Genomic DNA, 17,665 nt, shown 5'->3' with positions numbered 1-17,665 from the left:
AACAGGACCTCCTGAAAACAGTAGAAGAGTATAGCAAAAATATTTACTCAAGTACAACTGAAAAGCAGTCAACCAAATTTAAAGAAGAAAATCGAAATTAATTTGTTTCCATTTAAGAGTTCTTATGTTGCGCTCTGTCCATTTAACTAGAGGTGTGAGCTTTTTTGTTTTATTGCCACATAAATTGATCTTATGGGAATAAATTAGCTATTTTTACACGTAATGTCATATAAATGTTCATTTATTAGGCAAACAACTAAGAAAATTAACTTCTTAACTCCCGCCTGAACTGAGAGCATTTTCTCCAGCTTTACCCAAATCCTGTAGGCCAGTGTAACGCCTCATTTGAAAGCTAAGACCTACAAAGCTCATCTAAATTGATCTTTTTCCTCACGTCAGATTTTTTTCCCATCGTTTTTTGGGCTATTCAACTCATTTTTGTAACTTTTTAGTATTTTTTTTTCTTCATTTTCATTTTTTGTCACATTTTTGTCGTTTTTTTGGTCATTTTTCCGTAATTTTTTTGTCACTTTTTGGTCATTTTTGTCATTTTTTGTAAATGTTTTGTCACTTTTTGTCACACTTTTGTCGTTATTTTTTTATGTCATTTTTGTGTAATTTTTGGTGGGATTTTTTGTCAAATTTTTATCAATTTTTTGTCCATTTTCGTCAATTTTTTGTGACATTTTTCATCTATTTTTTTCATTTTTTGGTCAAATTTTTGTATATTTTTTGGTGACATTTTTGTCATTTTTCGTCACTTTTTTGTCACATTTTCATCATTGTTTTCGTCTCAGTTCTGTTGCTATTTTCACAACTTTTTTCCAGAAGCTTTCGGATTGGAGTAAAGCCAAATTGGAGAAAATGGTTCAGGTGGGAGTTAAGGGGTTAAGCTCGCATTAACTCTTTTAGTGAAGCATATTTGTCATATTTTTAATGCTGGACAAACATCAGGGTTAGTTTTTTAATGTTTTCTAATGGAAATCAGGATTGCCTGCGTCTCTGGGCAGGTTTTTAGTTGGCTATAGCATTGTGAACGTGGCGGCAAAGATAGAGCATCACAGTTTGAGATCCTGTACATCTGAGACGTATCTGAGACATCTCCATGACTAGCGGCGACTCTAGTCTCCAATTAGTCTGTAGGACGGAGAGATGTGCCTCTGAAAATATTACTTATCTAGATATATAACATCTGTTGTAAGTAATAATTAGAATTATAGTTCAGTGAAGCAGCAGATTAATGTAGATATATTGGGCAGAAAAGTTATTTTCATTCAATTTTCAAGCTCACTCACTAATTTCACATTGTCGTAACATGGTGATATAACAATAACGTTTCTGTACCTGGAGTTGTGGGTTGGACAGTCTGTTTGTTGCCCTTGAGCCTGATTTCTGCAGAGATCTTTACTTCAGCGTTCTCCAGATACTGACAGGTGAATGTTCTGTCGTGTCGACTCTCTCGCTCCACAGTCAGATAAGACACACAGTTTGTTCTATGTACAGGGTCGACCATCTGACTCTGGTCAAACCAACGGAAGTTCCTGCTTTCACAGCGTGGATCATATGACCCCAGGCTGCACTGTAATGCGATGTTTCCATCTGGGGGATGATTGGGGTCGACTGAGACTGAGACAGAAAAACATTTCAAAGACTGTGTTAGAATCTGCCAAACAACAGAACGTCCAAACTTACAATATATACTTAAATATACAGCATATATATCTCCCAAACAAACTAAACTGAACTAAAAAGTGCAGAGTTAAAATGAACAAACTGTTTTCTGATCAATAAGGTCACTTTTCTGATACAAACACGTTATACATGCAGAAAGGTGAACTTTAACTACTGTCATCATCATCATCACCCTGTGTATTTCACATTATAAAGGTTGTTTATGACAGCAGGTATACAATAGTCTCAGTGTAACTCACCTGTGAGGACGCTCAGAAAAACAGCGGTGGATAAAGTCAATTGACGTTCACAGTGAAACACCCCAGAGTCGTCCTCAGTGACGTCGTACAGACTGAGAGAACAGTCTGAGTTCAGACTCAGTCTGGAGGATCCACCGTCCTGAACGACTCCTCTAGTTACTTTTCGAATAGGATCTAATGAAAGGTCTTTATAGAGCTGCCAGATCACATCTGAGCAGGTCGGACCTTGCTCTCGTAGTCCGTCACAGGGCAGAGTGACGTCGTCTCCAGCTCTGGTGTAAAGATGAACGATCTTCTCTGGACTGACTCCTGTAAATAAAACATTAACAGTTCATCAGAACCCGGCCCTTTTCCCTGTCCACCGTTCTCCAAATATTTTCTATCGTTTTCCACTTTCACAGAAGACTACAAACTCGCACTATGCCCAGGACAGGTAGAACCATTGGTGATGTTTTAACACACAGAGAGAAATGTGTGGAAAATAATTCAATGTGATAATTTGGCACTACAGAGAAGTAGTGCTTTTGCCTCATCAACAAGAATGTCTCAACTTTAGGAACTTGTCTGCACTGAACAAATTTAGGCCCTCGTCCGCCAGAGCAGTGCTCGAATCCGAACCGAGCCCGTTAGGCATTGAGATATTTGTGTCCGAGTCCAACCGAGTCCGACACAATTAAAATCACAGTATTTTCATAAGCCTTTGGGCTGTGCCCTCCCACTTTTATCCGTGGCTCACATACGGTCGGCAACATTCAGTGTTCAGTTTTATAAATCTTTGAAATTAGGCGTTACACTGGCCTAGAGGCTTGTAAACGTTTAGATTTGGGTAAAGTCGAACTTGAGAAAATGTCCTGGGTTAAGGCGGGGGATAAAGGGATATTTCAGGATTTTTGACAAAGGGCCTCATTTCCTAGTTATCCCGAGTGTTGTTGATTTCTGGAGATTTTTTTTTTTTAATTCATGCAGTCCTTATATTTGAAGAGTTTAGTGGTGATAGGCTAGTGCTAGGCTAGGCATTTTCTCCAGTTTGGCTTTACCCCAGTCCAAAAGCTTCTGGAAAAAAGCTGTGAAAATAGCAACAAAACTGAGACAAAAACAATGATGGAAATGTGACAAAAAAGTGAGAAAACATTGACAAAAAAGTGACGAAAAATGGATGAAAAAGTGGCAAAAATGTCACAAGAAATTGACAAAAAATGGACAAAAAAATACAAAAATGTGACAAAATGTGATAAAAATTTGGACAAAAAAATGACAAAAATGTGACAAAAAAATGACAAAAATTTGATAAAAAATGGACGAAAAAAATTACAAAAAATTTATGATAAAATGAGTTGAATACCCAACAAAAAATGATGGAAAAAAATCTGATAACGTGAGGAAAAAGATCCTCTCGGTTCAGGCGGGAGTTAAGAGGTTAACTCATACTGTATATAAGGACTGTATGAATTAAAAGAAAGAAAAACACTGGATAACCAGGAAAAGAGGTCCTATGTCAAAAATCCTGAAATATCCCTTTAAGAGGGGAAGAAACGTTTAGACCCTTTTAGACCCAGTTCAGTCCTGATTTGGTCTGGATTTCGGCCTTATTTCGGTTTATGAGGTGGTACTTGGTGCGGAAACTTTGACGACCTTTGTTCTAGATCACATACACTGGTCAAATACGCAATAAGCGCCTACACTTCTCAAAAGTGCAGGAAACCACAATTTCAGCAAAATGGTGAGAGAACAGAAAACACGGCAACACTATGAAACACTCACACACTACAGTCCACCATGACCCGTCTGTTAGGCACCAAAAAACACACAATTATATATACAGTCATTTATACTGCATGTAAATAGATCTGCAAAGCCACCTATCATTATACAACATTACAAATATGGGCTACATGTTGTCCCACTTTTTGTTGACCGAGCGTATTATAGTTTTAGTCCGCTACATTTGCTTCATGTTTTGTTGACAAAGCCTAGAAAGAATTACATATTAAACGAAATGGCATTGAAGTAAAATGCCTAAGAACTAAACTGACTGGAACTTGACTGTAAAACTGTGTAGAGTCATGAGTAGAAAGATAAAAAATAAACAGTAAACCTGAAAGTCTTACCTCCGAGCAGCAGCAGAGAGAAACAAACCAAACCGAGCACTTTGGCCATGTTAGATTCCCCTGTTCGTTCTGAAGGCGAGTTTGTCTCTTGGACTTAAGTCAACTAAAGTCTCTTCCTCTTTCCTCAAAGACACACATCACTCTCCTCCCACTTGAGTCGATGGAATTCATTTGAGCCATGAACAAACCACCCACTGGTTATAAAATCAGGTTTAAATATAGTTTATTGGGTAAACTGAGTCATGTAGAGCCCAATAGAGCTGCACAAATGACACAATCAGCCGCCAAATCACAAAGATTGTATTTTAGATTTGTATTTGGGCAATAAAAACACTGTCTCCCTGAGGTTTTAATATAGCAATAGTCATGTTATACTCACTACTGCCACCTCAGGTCATACATGTAACTGCAGCTTTTATATATTACCCCTTAAGTCCCGCCTGAACCGAGAACATGTTCTCCAGTTTGGCTTTACCCCAGTCCAAAAGCTTCTGGAAAAAAGCTGTGAAAATAGCAACAAAACTGAGACGAAAACAATGATGGAAATGTGACAAAAAAGTGAGAAAACATTGGTGAAAAAGTGGCAAAAATGTCACAAAAATGTCACAAAAACATGACAAAAAAATGACAAAAAATTACAAAAAAATTACAAAAATGTGACAAAAATGTGATAAACATTTGACAAAAAAATGACAAAAATTTAACATAAAATTGACAAAAAATGGACAAAAAATGTGATAAAAATTTGACAAAAATTTGACAAAAAATTGACAAAAATGTGATAAAAATGTGACAAAAAAATTACAAAAATGTGATAAAAATGTGACAAAAAAATGACAAAAATCTGACAAAAAAATGACAAAAAATTGATAAAAATGTGACAAAAAAATGACAAAAATGTGACAAAAAATGACAATAAAGTTACAAAAATTAGTTGAATAGCCAACAAAAAAATGATGGAAAAAAATCTTATGGTGTGAGGAAAAAGATCCTCTCGGTTCAGGCGGGAGTTAAGAGGTTAAGCTCGTGCATGACGGCACTTTGGACTCGTAGTAACAACTTTCTGAGTGACGGTGCAGGATTTTAGAGGCAGTTGTGGTGAACAGGTCTGAGCTCATTACACATTAGGACATGGCTGAAACATGTAGGGCAGGCGTAGGCAACGTCAGGTCCGGGGGCCAAATCCGGCCCTCAAGCATAAAACCTCTTGCCCTTAAGATGATTTCAAGGATTAGTATAACACCATTAAGAGCTGGAAACAGGTGCTTCCCCTCTACAGGTCAGTGGGGAGTCGTTGCCTCAAGTGGAGGAGTTCAAGTATCTCGGGGTCTTGTTCTCAGTGAGGGACGGATGGAGTGTGAGATCGACAGACGGATCGGTGCGGCGTCAGCAGTGATGCGGTCGCTGTATCGGTCTGTCGTGGTGAAGAGGGAGCTGAGTCGGGGCAAAGCTTTCGATTTACCGATCGATCTACGTTCCCGCCCTCACCTATGGTCATGAGATTTGGGTCATGACCGAAAGGACAAGATCGCGAATACAAGCGGCCAAAATGAGTTTCCTTCGCAGGGTGGCTGAGCGCACCCTTTGAGATCGGGCGAGGAGCTCAGTTACTCGGGAGGAGCTCGGAGTAGAGTCGCTGCTCTTTCATGTCGAAAGGAGCCAGCTGCGGTGGCTCGGGCATCTGTTTCGGATGCCTCCTGGTCGCCTCCCGCGGGAGGTGTTCCAGGCATGTCCTAGTGGGACAAGGCCTCGTGGAAGACCCAGGAAACGCTAAAATTGCTCTTTCAAAATGGCTGTAGTGAATGTCTTGAAATAGGCCTCTGTCTCTTTAAGAACCTCTGAGCCTTTCCGACACGCCCCCTCCACACGCTGTCTGTGGCATCAGTGGGGAGGGGGTTCTGCTGAGGAGCAGGGGTTGGTTACTCGGCTGGTGACGAAAGCTCGGAGGCGTCTCCAGGAGGTGGGGGCGTTCCGAGGAGGACTCAGGCAAACCTGTCCCTAAAATGGCCGCCATCAGAGTTTTTACAGATTACTCAAAAATACGTGAATGTGCCAAGGCAACACTTCAGGCATGTTTTCAATGAGGGAGCTTGAAAGCTTGAAGCTTGAGCTTGAAAAATCGATTTTGCACAACACCCCATTTAGCCATGATGTTCAGCACTGGCATTTATGGAAAGTGCTTTACATTGAGCTACAAGTGGGAGGTCCGGTCATTGGTATTTTTCCCTCCACCAAGGAAACTTACCCCTGATGTAGGGGGATGAAAAATACTTAGTTTTAACATTTTTAAACTCTGTATAGTCCCTTTAACCACCGCCTTAACTAAGCGCATTTTCTCCAGTTCAGCTTTGCCCAAATCTAAATGTTCTCGACTGGAGCTCACAGCCTTTAGGCCAGTGTAACGCCTCATTTGAAAGCTAAGACCTACAAAACTGATCGTAGCTTTGCGTTGCCGCGTTTATGTCACATTATTGAAGAGTTTGTCTCTTTTTCATCACTTTTTAGTCGTGTTTTTGTTGCCTTGTTTACGGTGTCATTGTTGCTTTTCCAGCACGTTTTTGTGGCCGTTCTGATGCTTTTTTCAAGGAGCTTTTAGGTTTGGGTGATGACATGTTCAGGCACTAGGAAATGAGGCCCTATCAAAAATCCTGAAACATCCCTTTAAGGCTAAATAATGTGTAGTTATTATAAAGTGCTACCTGGAAACTTTATTCCATTTTCCACCATTACAAAAACATTTTTAATGACGTTTGAGGTTTATTTTGTTCCATCCCTGGTTTGAAATATAAAATGACTGACAGTATTAAGTAATAAGTGTGTTGCACATGCAGTGTGAGGTTGGCGTTACTGGGAAGGGAAGTTACGTCAACGCTAAAAATAAAGAGAAGAAGTGATGACAGAAAACTGAGAGAAGATACAGCGCTTTGTTTTAGACTCATTTCAACCGTGTTTTGAAGAAAGTGTCAAGTTGAATTAAAGTTTTGGAGAAATTCCCTGAATGAGTAAAAGTGTACGAACGTTTCCTCCAAACAGCTCTGGATCAGGGACAGCACCACTTACTCCTGATCGGGTTCACAAACTGGTCTGATAGAAAGTCTTTAGTCCTGTTTTTATTTTTGTGTGAGATCTTACCTGGTGTGTAGTTTGCTGAAATGAACTCTTTCCCTTTTGCGTTGAGATACTGGCAGGTGAATCTTCTGTTGTCTTGGCGCTTCAGGGTGAGAGTGGACACACAGTTGTTTGGGGGATTCTGGGACACGGTGTTCCTGTTTTGGTCCAACCAGAGGATTCTGCCCTGACTACAGCTCATTCCATGTCTGGACACGGAGCATTGAACTGTGACGTCTGGGTTTGAGCTGCCACCAGGGGGAGCTGCAGAGACTTGAGACAGAAAAGAAAGATCAGTTTAACCCCAAAACCCAAACCACAACCGAGTAGATTTTCTCCATTTTGACCCAAATCTTAAAGCTTCTCGACTGGAGGTTACAGCCTCTAGGCCTTGTGTAAAGCCTCATTTGAAAGCTAAGACTCACAGAACTCATCTAAGCTTCTTCCTGTTTTTTGTTGTCACGTTTTAGTCGTTTTTTTTCAGTGTTCTGGACCCATTTTGTTTAGTGTAATGTAACTTTGATCAAGCAAAACGTGACCGAAAAAAAAAGAAAAAAAAAACACCTGACAATCATATTGCTCAAGAAGCTTGGATCAGTTATGTAGGACTTAGCTTTCAAATACTTTGGCCTATAGACTGTAAGCTCCAGTCGAGAAGCTTTTACATTTGGGTAAAGCCGAACTGGAGAAGACGGGGTTGAAGAGATTAATACTTGAAATATAAAAGTCTATGACACATTTAAAAGACTCACTGGTGAGGACTCCCAATAAAACCACAGAGTCCAGGTCATTCCTGCCCCACAGGCGACAGATGTATCGTCCTGCATCTTCTGCAGAAACGTTGTGAATGTTCAGAGAAAAGTCAGAGTTCATACTGAGTCTGGAGGAACCTGGATGTTCCTCTGAAACCTGCCCGTTTCTCACTCCGTGCACAGTGTGACTGGAGTCACTGTTAAAAAGCCAGCTGACATCGGAGCAGGTGATGTCAGGATAATTTGATGTTTTCTCACAGCTCAGTGTGGCCTTGAGTCCAGCTCTGAAGAACACATGGGATTCTCCTCTGATTCCTGCAGAGAAAAACACGAGCAAAGACCAGAGTGAGTGTTTGGAATAACTGCACTTTGGCAACAATATGAAACTTACATCAAAATTGCCACATATTTGATCACAGCAAGACCTCTGTCATGTGTTTAACCCCTTAACTCCCACCTGAACCGAGCACATTTTCTCCAGTTTGGCTTTACCCCAGTCCAAAAGCAAAACAAACAAAACTGAGACGAAAACAATGATGGAAATGTGACAAAAAAGTGAGAAAACATTGACAAAAAAGTGATGAAAAATTTAAAAAGTGGCAAAAAAGTCACAAAAAATGTCACAAGAAATTGACAAAAAATGGACAAAAAAATTACAAAAATGTGACCAAAATTAAAAAAAAAAACATGAAAAAGGTGACACAACACAGCAACAACGCAAGGAAAAAGATCAGTTTTGTGGGTCTTAGCTTTCAAATGAGGTGTTACACAGACCTATATAATGGCCAAAGCAGACAGAATGCATTTGGTTCAGGCGAGTGGTAAGAGGTTAAAGTGGATTTAGTTATCTAATTTGTTTAAAGTCATTTTTTTTTTCCATTTCAGGCAAGGCCTTCCACATCGGAGCACAAGGGAGACAAAAACTCCACATGACTCACACGGGACACATGAAAATACATTCAAACACTTTCTAGCTATAGACTCAAACTGATTAGCAAACATATTTACGACAACATTAAAGGGATATTTCAGGATTTTTGACAGGGCCTCATTTCCTACTTATCCAGAATGTTGTTGATTTCTGGAGATATTTTTTTAAATTCATGCAGTCCTTATACAGTATTTTAAGAGTTTAGCGGTGCTAGGCTAGTGCTAGGCTAGTGCATGTCTATGGTAACTAATAGCCTGCATTAAAAACAGTCAGGCAAATCACTTATAACACCAGACTAACCATATAAAGTCTGTGTCGTCTGAATAATAAAGAGCTTGTATTTGAGCAGCATCAGCTCCCTGGTTGTATAAGCCACGCAGCGGCGGAGTGATCTGCCAGAAAATAGTCCCTCAAAATGCAGTAATTCATTTGATGCAAGGTGAGTTATATTTCAAAAATTATTCAGTCGACACAGACATTTATATGGTTAGTATGGTGTTATAAGTGATTCGCCTCAGGTGCTCTGTGCTTGGGTCAGACTGTTTTTAATGCAGGCTACTAGTTACCATAGACATGCACTAGCACTAGCCTAGCACCACCAAACTCTTCAAATGTTAGAATGTTAGGACTGCATGAATCTAAAAAAAAATCTCTGGAAGAACTAGGAAATGACGCCCTATGTCAAAAATCCTGAAATATCCCTTTAATGTTGTCGTAAATATGTTTGCTAATAAGAAATCAGTCATCAGAGTCTAGAGCTGGAAGAAATGGAGGATGTCAAAGTGAAGGTCAGTCATATTGATGGCAAATGACAAATTGAGTGATTTGCCTCAGGTGCACTGTGCTCGGGTCAGACTGTTTTTAATGCAGGCTACTGGGTACCCTAGACATGCACTAGCCTAGCACTAGCACTAGCACTAGCACCAGCCTAGCACCACCAAACTCTTCAAATATTAGGACTGCATGAATCTAAAAAAAAATCTCTAGGATGACTAGGAAATGACGCCCTATGTCAAATATCCCTTTAATGTTGTCGTAAATATGTTTGCTAAAAAGAAATCAGTAATCAGAGTCTAGAGCTGGAAGAAATGGAGGATGTAAAAGTGAAGGTCAGTCATATTGATGGCAAATGACTGTTTTTAATGCAGGCTACTGGGTACCATAGACACATAGGCACCATAGACTGTAAAAAAAAATGGACGTCTTATGCTCACTCCTCCCCGTTTACCAGATTGACCACGGCCGTGGGGCAATTCATGGAGGATTTACAGGCTCCCCCTCACCAGCTCTGACGAAGCATGTTCCTAAAAAGGGCATAAGGGCGGGATTTTCACCGTAGACTCGGCCCTTGCGTGACGTGTAGCTCGCGCTGCTCCAATGCTAACAGTCCGACCCCCATTAAGTACGAGATTTCAAAAATTCATATTACGAAAACCAGCCTGGTTTCATATATTGTTATTAACCCAGCGTTATCTCAGGAGGAAGATCTAGCCTAGTCTAGCGTTGAAACAATTGAAACCAGGCTTTAAAGTAGTTTTTGACGTGTCTAAAGTCCAATGCTTTTCAATGGGGGCCTAGCGGCGATATGGAGGTACTGCAGCAACGGCGGAGCAATGGCGGCCCCCACGTTTGTGGTCAAAAAGCAGGGCAGCCAGTGGCCATTGATAGGCACTAACCTAGCACTAGCCTAGCACTAGCCTAGCACTAGCCTAGCACTAGCCTAGCACTAGCCTGGCACCACTAAACTCTTCAAATATAAGGACTGCGTGAAGTAAAAAAAAACAACACTCTGGATAACTCGGAAATGAGGCCCTAGAACTAAAGCGAACAGTTTTTACATTATAACATTTAATACCAGCAATGTCAACAGTCACTCATTTTCTTAGTTATTTTGTTTAACTTGCTTTTTAAACTAGCTCCTCCCTCTTGTGTTGAGTTTAGGTAGCTCTCCACCTCTTCATTGTTTCACCTATTTTGCATTAATGTTCATGAATGAGAATCCCCACGTGATGTCCTCTTTCACAACACCCATAAATCTCCTCTTTGGTCTTCTTTAGCTCTGATTTCTTCGTCTTCCTCCCCATGTGTTTGAAATCCATCCATTTTTGGCTTAAAACATTTGCCTATTCAGACATAACTACTCTGAATACTCACTCAAGCTGTATATCTGTAACAAACAACACCTTCCTGTTTCTGATAACACGGAATCACAGAAAACAACAGAACATAAACATGTCCAATGAGTTTGACAAGGTCTTACCGTGAAACTGCGACTGAAGAATCAAAATGAAGAAACATAAATGGGTTAAAATCATGTTTAGTTCAGTGAAGTTGTTCGCCGGACGCTGCTCAAAGTCTGTTATTTTCTCTTCCTCATTTTCTATCTTGTGCTTTTTTTTAAGCCTCCTGCTGCGCCGTTTAGTCTCACACTTTAGGCAGATGTGGGGGGAAAATGACACACACAAATTCTGCTTTATTTGAAGTCAGCAACACATATGGCCTTCCTGCTGAACTGACGTGTTGTGGTTTGTTGAGCTATGACCCTGTTACTTTATTAAAAGCTCATATCCGGAGCGGTGAACTGTGAGCTGCTGTTTTAGCCACATTTAAAGCTGTAACATTTCACTGAAGAAAAAGTAAATTGCAGGTGGATTTTAATTGGGGAATATGAATGTGACGGTTTTTAGCTCATTTCTTGTGGACCAGTGTAGGATAATGTCTTGCCTGTTTCCTGTCCACATTTTAACATAAACTAAACATGAATTAAGATTAACCTCTTAACTCCCGCCTGAACCGAGAGGATCTTTTTCCTCACGTCATCAGATTTTTTTTTCCCCATCATTTTTTGGGGGGGGTATTCAACTCATTTTTTGTAACTTTTTTGTCATTTTTTTTGTCAATTTATCATCACATTTTTGTCAATTTTTTGTAATTTTTTTGTAAAATTTTTATCACATTTTTGTCATTTTTTTGTTATTTTTTTGTAAAATTTTTATCCATTTTTTTGAGTGTCCTCTTCTTTAGGTTGAAAAAAGTCCTGCACCTCCTGTAGACAAACGGGCTTTTCTCCGTGACATTATCGTTAGGTAAGAATAAAGAACAGGCGTGTCCAGAGTAGGTTAGAAAGAGCTCCATCTTCACATCCTTCAGTGCAAACGTCTGTTCAGATGCTCAGGGGGTGCGTTTGTTTTGGGTTTGTTTTCAGCCCTGACCTGGAAGCGCTTCCCTTTATTAATTTTTTTTTATAAAGCTGTTCAATTAAAATCAGGCCGTGAGGCACTACATTACAGACGTCGGGCTCTTCCTGTTTGACAATATGACGTAAAAAACGTCAGACTGTCACAACTCCGTGGTTTTCCAGCAGAGGCGGAGCAGCTGCTCAGAGCAGGATTCAGGAGGATTACTGAGAACTGCGTGAATGAAGCCACAAACCACTCTGGGGGTGTTTTTGATAAGGAAATAGCATAACAACATGGCTAAAAGCTCCAAAAAGTCGATTTTTTTAAAGCAAAATGACAGGTTAGAGAAAGACATTGTTCTGGATTGTTCTTTTATTTCACTAAATCTCTTTTTGAAGCAGATCACATGGCGTGGCCTCTGTTTTTGCTTCTTTTGTTTAACTGTTACAACTGTTACCCCAGCATGTGTTACGATAGGTTGTAACAAACGACCACCATGTATTTCCCATCAGCTCACGAGGTCTGTGATATTATCTAGTTGGAATTGGTGACATCTGTAGTTAACAAATGTGGGTACTCTGTATAAGAACTCTAGTTAAAAAAATCAGTGAGTTACAGGTGGTTTAGCCTGTGAAAAAAAAAAAGAGGTTTAGCCTAATTCACTCTAACAGGATTTAGCTGATTTTGATCGGCCGTAGAGCCGACGACAAGGCTTTGTTAAACATCTGATCAAACAGAAGAATCACTTTAAAGGATCTGTATCTGCTATTTTAGCCACTCCAAAGTTAAGTATAGGCATTTATATGAATGATTGTACCTCTACCGCTATTGAGCACTCATTTTTGTGATAAATATAAGTGTTTTCTGGAGGTATTTTCCAAACCCGGAAGACAAAACGCTTCGATTCAGTTAGCTCCGCCCCCTCTCTCCGCACATACTTTACTGTAATATAAATAAACAGCAATAAGTGAAGATACTTCACAATGCAGTTATAAGGAGTTGACATCTACAACACAACTTCATAAATGGCTAACACACATGCTAATATGCTAACACACATGCTAATATGCTAACACACAAGCTAATATGCTAACACACAAGCTAACCAGCGTTTGGACTGACTCACCGCTCTGGTCCATCGCTGTTTACATTATGGGACTCGCGTTGGTTATAAAAGTTAATCCACTTTGATTCTGGCGAAGGTTCACCAAACATCCATCAGAGACAGTCACAAAAAACAATACTTTAGTGATAGTCGCTGAATCCCGGAGAAAAAAACAACTTCTGACGAGAGTGGCCTCTTCTTTAGGAAGGTTGAATCTTAGACTATATATACTCCTGTCCTCGTCGCCAAACGCGCTTCTTTTTCTCCGTCCGTGACATGATCGTTAGGTAAGAATAAAGAACAGGTGTGTCCAGAGTAGGTAACGAGCTCCATCTTCAGCTGCAGCGCAAACATGACTGAACTGTTCAGACGCTCAGGGATGTGTTTGTTTTGGCCACAGCTGACCTGGAAGCACCTCGGGCACATCCTTCTTTTTCCTTTTCCTTTATTTATTTATTTATTTCTTACAACAGAAATAATGAAAAGGGTGGTTTACAAATTAAAATCAGGCCGTAAGCATAGAATTAAGCCTTTACTTTACAGACGTCGAGCACTTCCGTTCCGCTGTGAACACTCAGTCGTTCACCAGGAGAGGGAGGAGCAGCAGCTCAGAGAGCAGGATTCAGGAGGATTACTGAGAGCTGTTTTTGATTAGGAAATAGCAGAACAACATGGCTAAAACTCCAAAAAGTCGATTTTGCATGATATAGGACTTAACTCTTTAACTCTGGATTTGCTTTAGTAATGTGACCTGATAAAGGCCTGATAAAGGTAGAAAAGTGCTACATAAGTTGAGTCCATTTACATTTGAATGACTAAAGGCTGTTGAAATAAGCGCTTCGCTCTGTCTCAAAGCTGTCGTTTTAACCCCTTACCTCCCACCTGAACCGAGCACATTTTCTCCAGTTTGGCTTTACCCCAGTTCAAAAGCTTCTGGAAAAAAGCTGTGAAAATAGCAACAAACTGAGACGAAAACAATGATGGAAATGTGACAAAAAAGTGAGAGAACATTGACAAAAAGTGACGAAAAATGGATGAAAAAGTGGCAAAAATGTCACAAGAAATTGACAAAAAAACGACGAAAAAATACAAAAATGTGATAAAAATGTGACAAAAAAATGACAAAAATGTGAATAAAAATGACAAAAAATTGATAAAAAATGGACGAAAAATTGACAAAAATGTGACAAAAAATGACAAAAATGTGACCAAAAAAATGACAAAAAAATGACAAAAAAGTTACAAAAATTAGTTGAATACCCAACAAAAAAATGATGGAAAAAAATCTGATGACGTGAGGAAAAAGGCGGGAGTTTTATCCTTCAAAATGTAACATTTTGAAGTATAAAACTTGTGAATAAGTTTGAAGGATACTTCCTTTACTTTGTTTGTTACTAAATATCTATTAGACAAAAGCCAGACCTTCTTCCATGGTACATCATCCACAAACACATTCCAGTGAGAAATGACACTTGTTGTTATTTCTCTTTGGAACATGGTTCTTATAGCACGATTGTTATTGGTAGGGTTATTAGCTCGGCAAACCCTCCCTGCAAGCGTATCCTTAGGAAATAGAAGAGATAGTTTTTGAGAGTCAATCCTGTACTGACTCTTAGGGATGGCTCCAAACACCTTTGCATAATTTGTGACCCAATACGTTTGTTAACCTCTTAACTCCCGCCTGAACCGAGAGGATCTTTTTCCTCGCGTCATCAGATTTCAGTATTCAACTCATTTTTGTAACTTTTTAATAATTTTTTGTCATTTTTTTTCACATTTTAGTCATTTTTTTCCGTCAATTTTTTAATCACATGTTTGGCTTTTTTTTGTCAATTTTTTTGTCAGATTTTTATCCGATTTTTGTAATTTTTTGTCATTTTTTTTGTCATTTTTTGGTCAATATTTTATCACATTTTTGTCATTTTATTGTTACATTTTGTCACATTTTTGTAATTTTTTTCGTAAAATTTTTATCACATTTTTGTAGTTTTTTTTCGTCATTTTGTCGTCATTTTTTTATCAAATTTTTGTCATTTTTTTGGTCTTTTTTTGGGTCAAATTTTGTCGTCAATTTTTTATCAAATTTTTGTCATTGTTTTGTCACATTTTTGTCATTTTTTTCGTAAAATTTTTATCACATTTTTGTAGTTTTTTTTCGTCATTTTGTCGTCATTTTTTTGTCCATTTTTTTGTCCATTTTATCAAATTTTTGTCATTTTTTGGGTCTTTTTTTGGGTCAAATTTTGTCGTCAATTTTTTATCAAATTTTTGTCATTGTTTTGTCACATTTTTGTCATTTTTTTCGTAAAATTTTTATCACATTTTTGTAGTTTTTTTTCGTCATTTTGTCGTCATTTTTTTGTCCATTTTTTTGTCCATTTTATCAATTTTTTGTCATTTTTTGGGTCTTTTTTTGGGTCAAATTTTGTCGTCAATTTTTAATCAAATTTTTGTCATTGTTTTGTCACATTTTTGTCATTTTTTCGTCCATTTTTTGCCCATTTTTGCTCGGTTCAGGTGGGAGTTAAGGGGTTAAGCGGTGACGTCACAGCTCTACTTCCGGGTTTGCAGATGTGCGAGAAACTACCAAAAACTCTTTAAAACCACAATCAATATTTGAGAAACTCAACAGTTACTGAACAGACTTATTTCTCAGACTCATGAGCCAAAAAAAGCTGAACCTACGGCAAAAAAAAATCCTATTTATCTAAAGAGGCACAGCCGGGTTAGCGGAGATAAATGCTAACGGCGCAGCAGCTACGCTAACCCCGGAAGTACCGACTTCAGCTTTACCCAAATCTAAAAGCTTCTTGACTGGAGTTCACAGCCTATAGGCCAGTGTAACGCTGCATTTGAAAGCCAAGACCTACAAAACAGATTAGTTTAGTTTATTTATTTAGAGAAACAGGGACAGTGAACAGTAAACATTAACCTCAAAGGGAGAGACGGAAAGTACCAGGTTAGCTCAAGTGCTAATATCCTCCTGTGGTCCCTGGGCAGGCTAATGCTATGGTAAAATACATATAAACATCCTACACACACGCACACACAATCTTGTACTTTTACCTTAGTGAGGACACTCATAGAAATAATGCATTACCCAGACCCTAGCCCTAAGGTTAGGCCCCGAATCATAACCCTAACCCAAATCCTAACCCTAATCTAAACCCAATTCTAACCCTAACCTTAAAGCCACATCTTGACCCTCAAACAGTCCTTCAAATGAGTAAGGACCACCCAAAATGTCCTCACTTTACAAAACGTCCTCACTCTGTTGGTTTAAGTACAAGAACACACACACACACACGCAGATCTCGAGCTTAGACGAGTTGATGAGCACCTGTCTGGTCTTTACGCGTGCACTCAGTCACACAAACAGACCAGAGATGTTGTTAGCATTTAGCCTCTCCCAGCACATTCCTATGGAGCCGCACGGGCGTGAAGTTAGAAGCGACCCAGCCCTTCCACGTTTTCCTTATTTAAAAACGTTACGTGAGCGTTTACACGATTACACAAGTCTAGTCACACAAAACCAAACCTGTGGATTTTCTAAGTGGATAAAAAGGGGAACTATAATGTGAAGCGTAATAACACCTCAGGGGCACATCGACGTCACAGTAATATCTTCACTCCTAAAGAATTCTGAAGATAATACGATCAACCGAAGTGCTCCTAAGGTGTCATTACGCCTCACAATATAGTTCCCCTTTTTATCCACTTAGAAAATCCGCCTGTTTAATCCTGTGTGACGAGACTTGGATCGTGCAACAACTCACGTAACCGTCTTTAAACAGAGAAAACGTGGAACAGCTGGGTCGCTTCTAACCCCTCCCCCCCGTTCGGCTCCATAGGAATGCTAACAACACCTTTGGGCAGGTGCTCATACACTCGTCTAAACTCTGGTAAAAACATGTTTCAGCATGAAAACGTGGCCTGTTCCTTTAAGCTTTAAGTTCTGGGTAAAGTTCGGTTAAGGGGGGGATTGAGAGGCCAGTCTGGTGGCCCTACAGTAGAGCCAGTGGCCCGTCTGTGCTCAGTCCACCCCTGGTCTGAGCTACTGTCTCCCCTCGAAATACTACAACTAATACCCTGCTCTCCACTTGAGGACACTGTGGGCAGAGGAACGCACAGAGACTAAATCTCTGTGATTTCCCCAAAGAAAGTCAAACACTAGAACCAACGACCCATAAATCCCTGATACCCTGCTCTCCAGTCGAGCCCCTTCTCATATATCCTATAAGCCCCGGTTGGCCAGAGCCGCCAGTCGCGCCTGCTCCCCCATGTTGTTGCTTGATCGAACGATCCTTTTGGTGTTCTGGCTTTGCTCGTGGATCTTCTCTGTCAGCTCCTGATTGACAGATTTCAAAGCCCTCCCCTCTCTCATCAAAGCCATCCACTGGGCTTTCCTGACCTCCGCGCTGTACGCCGTGACCACCTGATCTTTGTACTCTTTTTGGAGCCTCGTCTTCTCCATTAGCTGCTCTTCAATGTCTAAGCCCGTTTGATTGATTAAAGTTTTGCACACTTTCTGTGAGTCATTTTTCTCTTTTA

At 39.7% G+C, this 17,665-nt stretch overlaps 1 protein-coding gene across 1 annotated transcript; it reads right to left on the bottom strand.

Annotated features, from left to right (window-relative positions):
* Positions 1 to 43: 43 nt before the first annotated feature.
* On the bottom strand, positions 44 to 11,222 carry LOC306975082 (uncharacterized protein; the record flags this gene model as incomplete). The annotated part of the gene is made up of 6 exons (XM_079572502.1): positions 11,091 to 11,222; positions 7,900 to 8,214; positions 7,172 to 7,420; positions 1,932 to 2,240; positions 1,345 to 1,626; positions 44 to 57 (listed from the first exon to the last, which is right to left on the bottom strand). Exons 1-6 carry the CDS (start codon positions 11,143 to 11,145, stop codon positions 44 to 46), a joined length of 1,224 nt encoding a protein of 407 aa, XP_079428628.1. The 5' UTR covers positions 11,146 to 11,222.
* Between the last annotated feature and the right edge of the window lie 6,443 nt (positions 11,223 to 17,665).

This window comes from Gobius niger (assembly GCF_951799975.1).
Source record: "Gobius niger genome assembly, chromosome: 15".
In the NCBI taxonomy this organism is placed as follows: Eukaryota; Metazoa; Chordata; class Actinopteri; order Gobiiformes; family Gobiidae; genus Gobius; species Gobius niger.
This window is presented reverse-complemented; position numbering and strand designations above follow the sequence as displayed.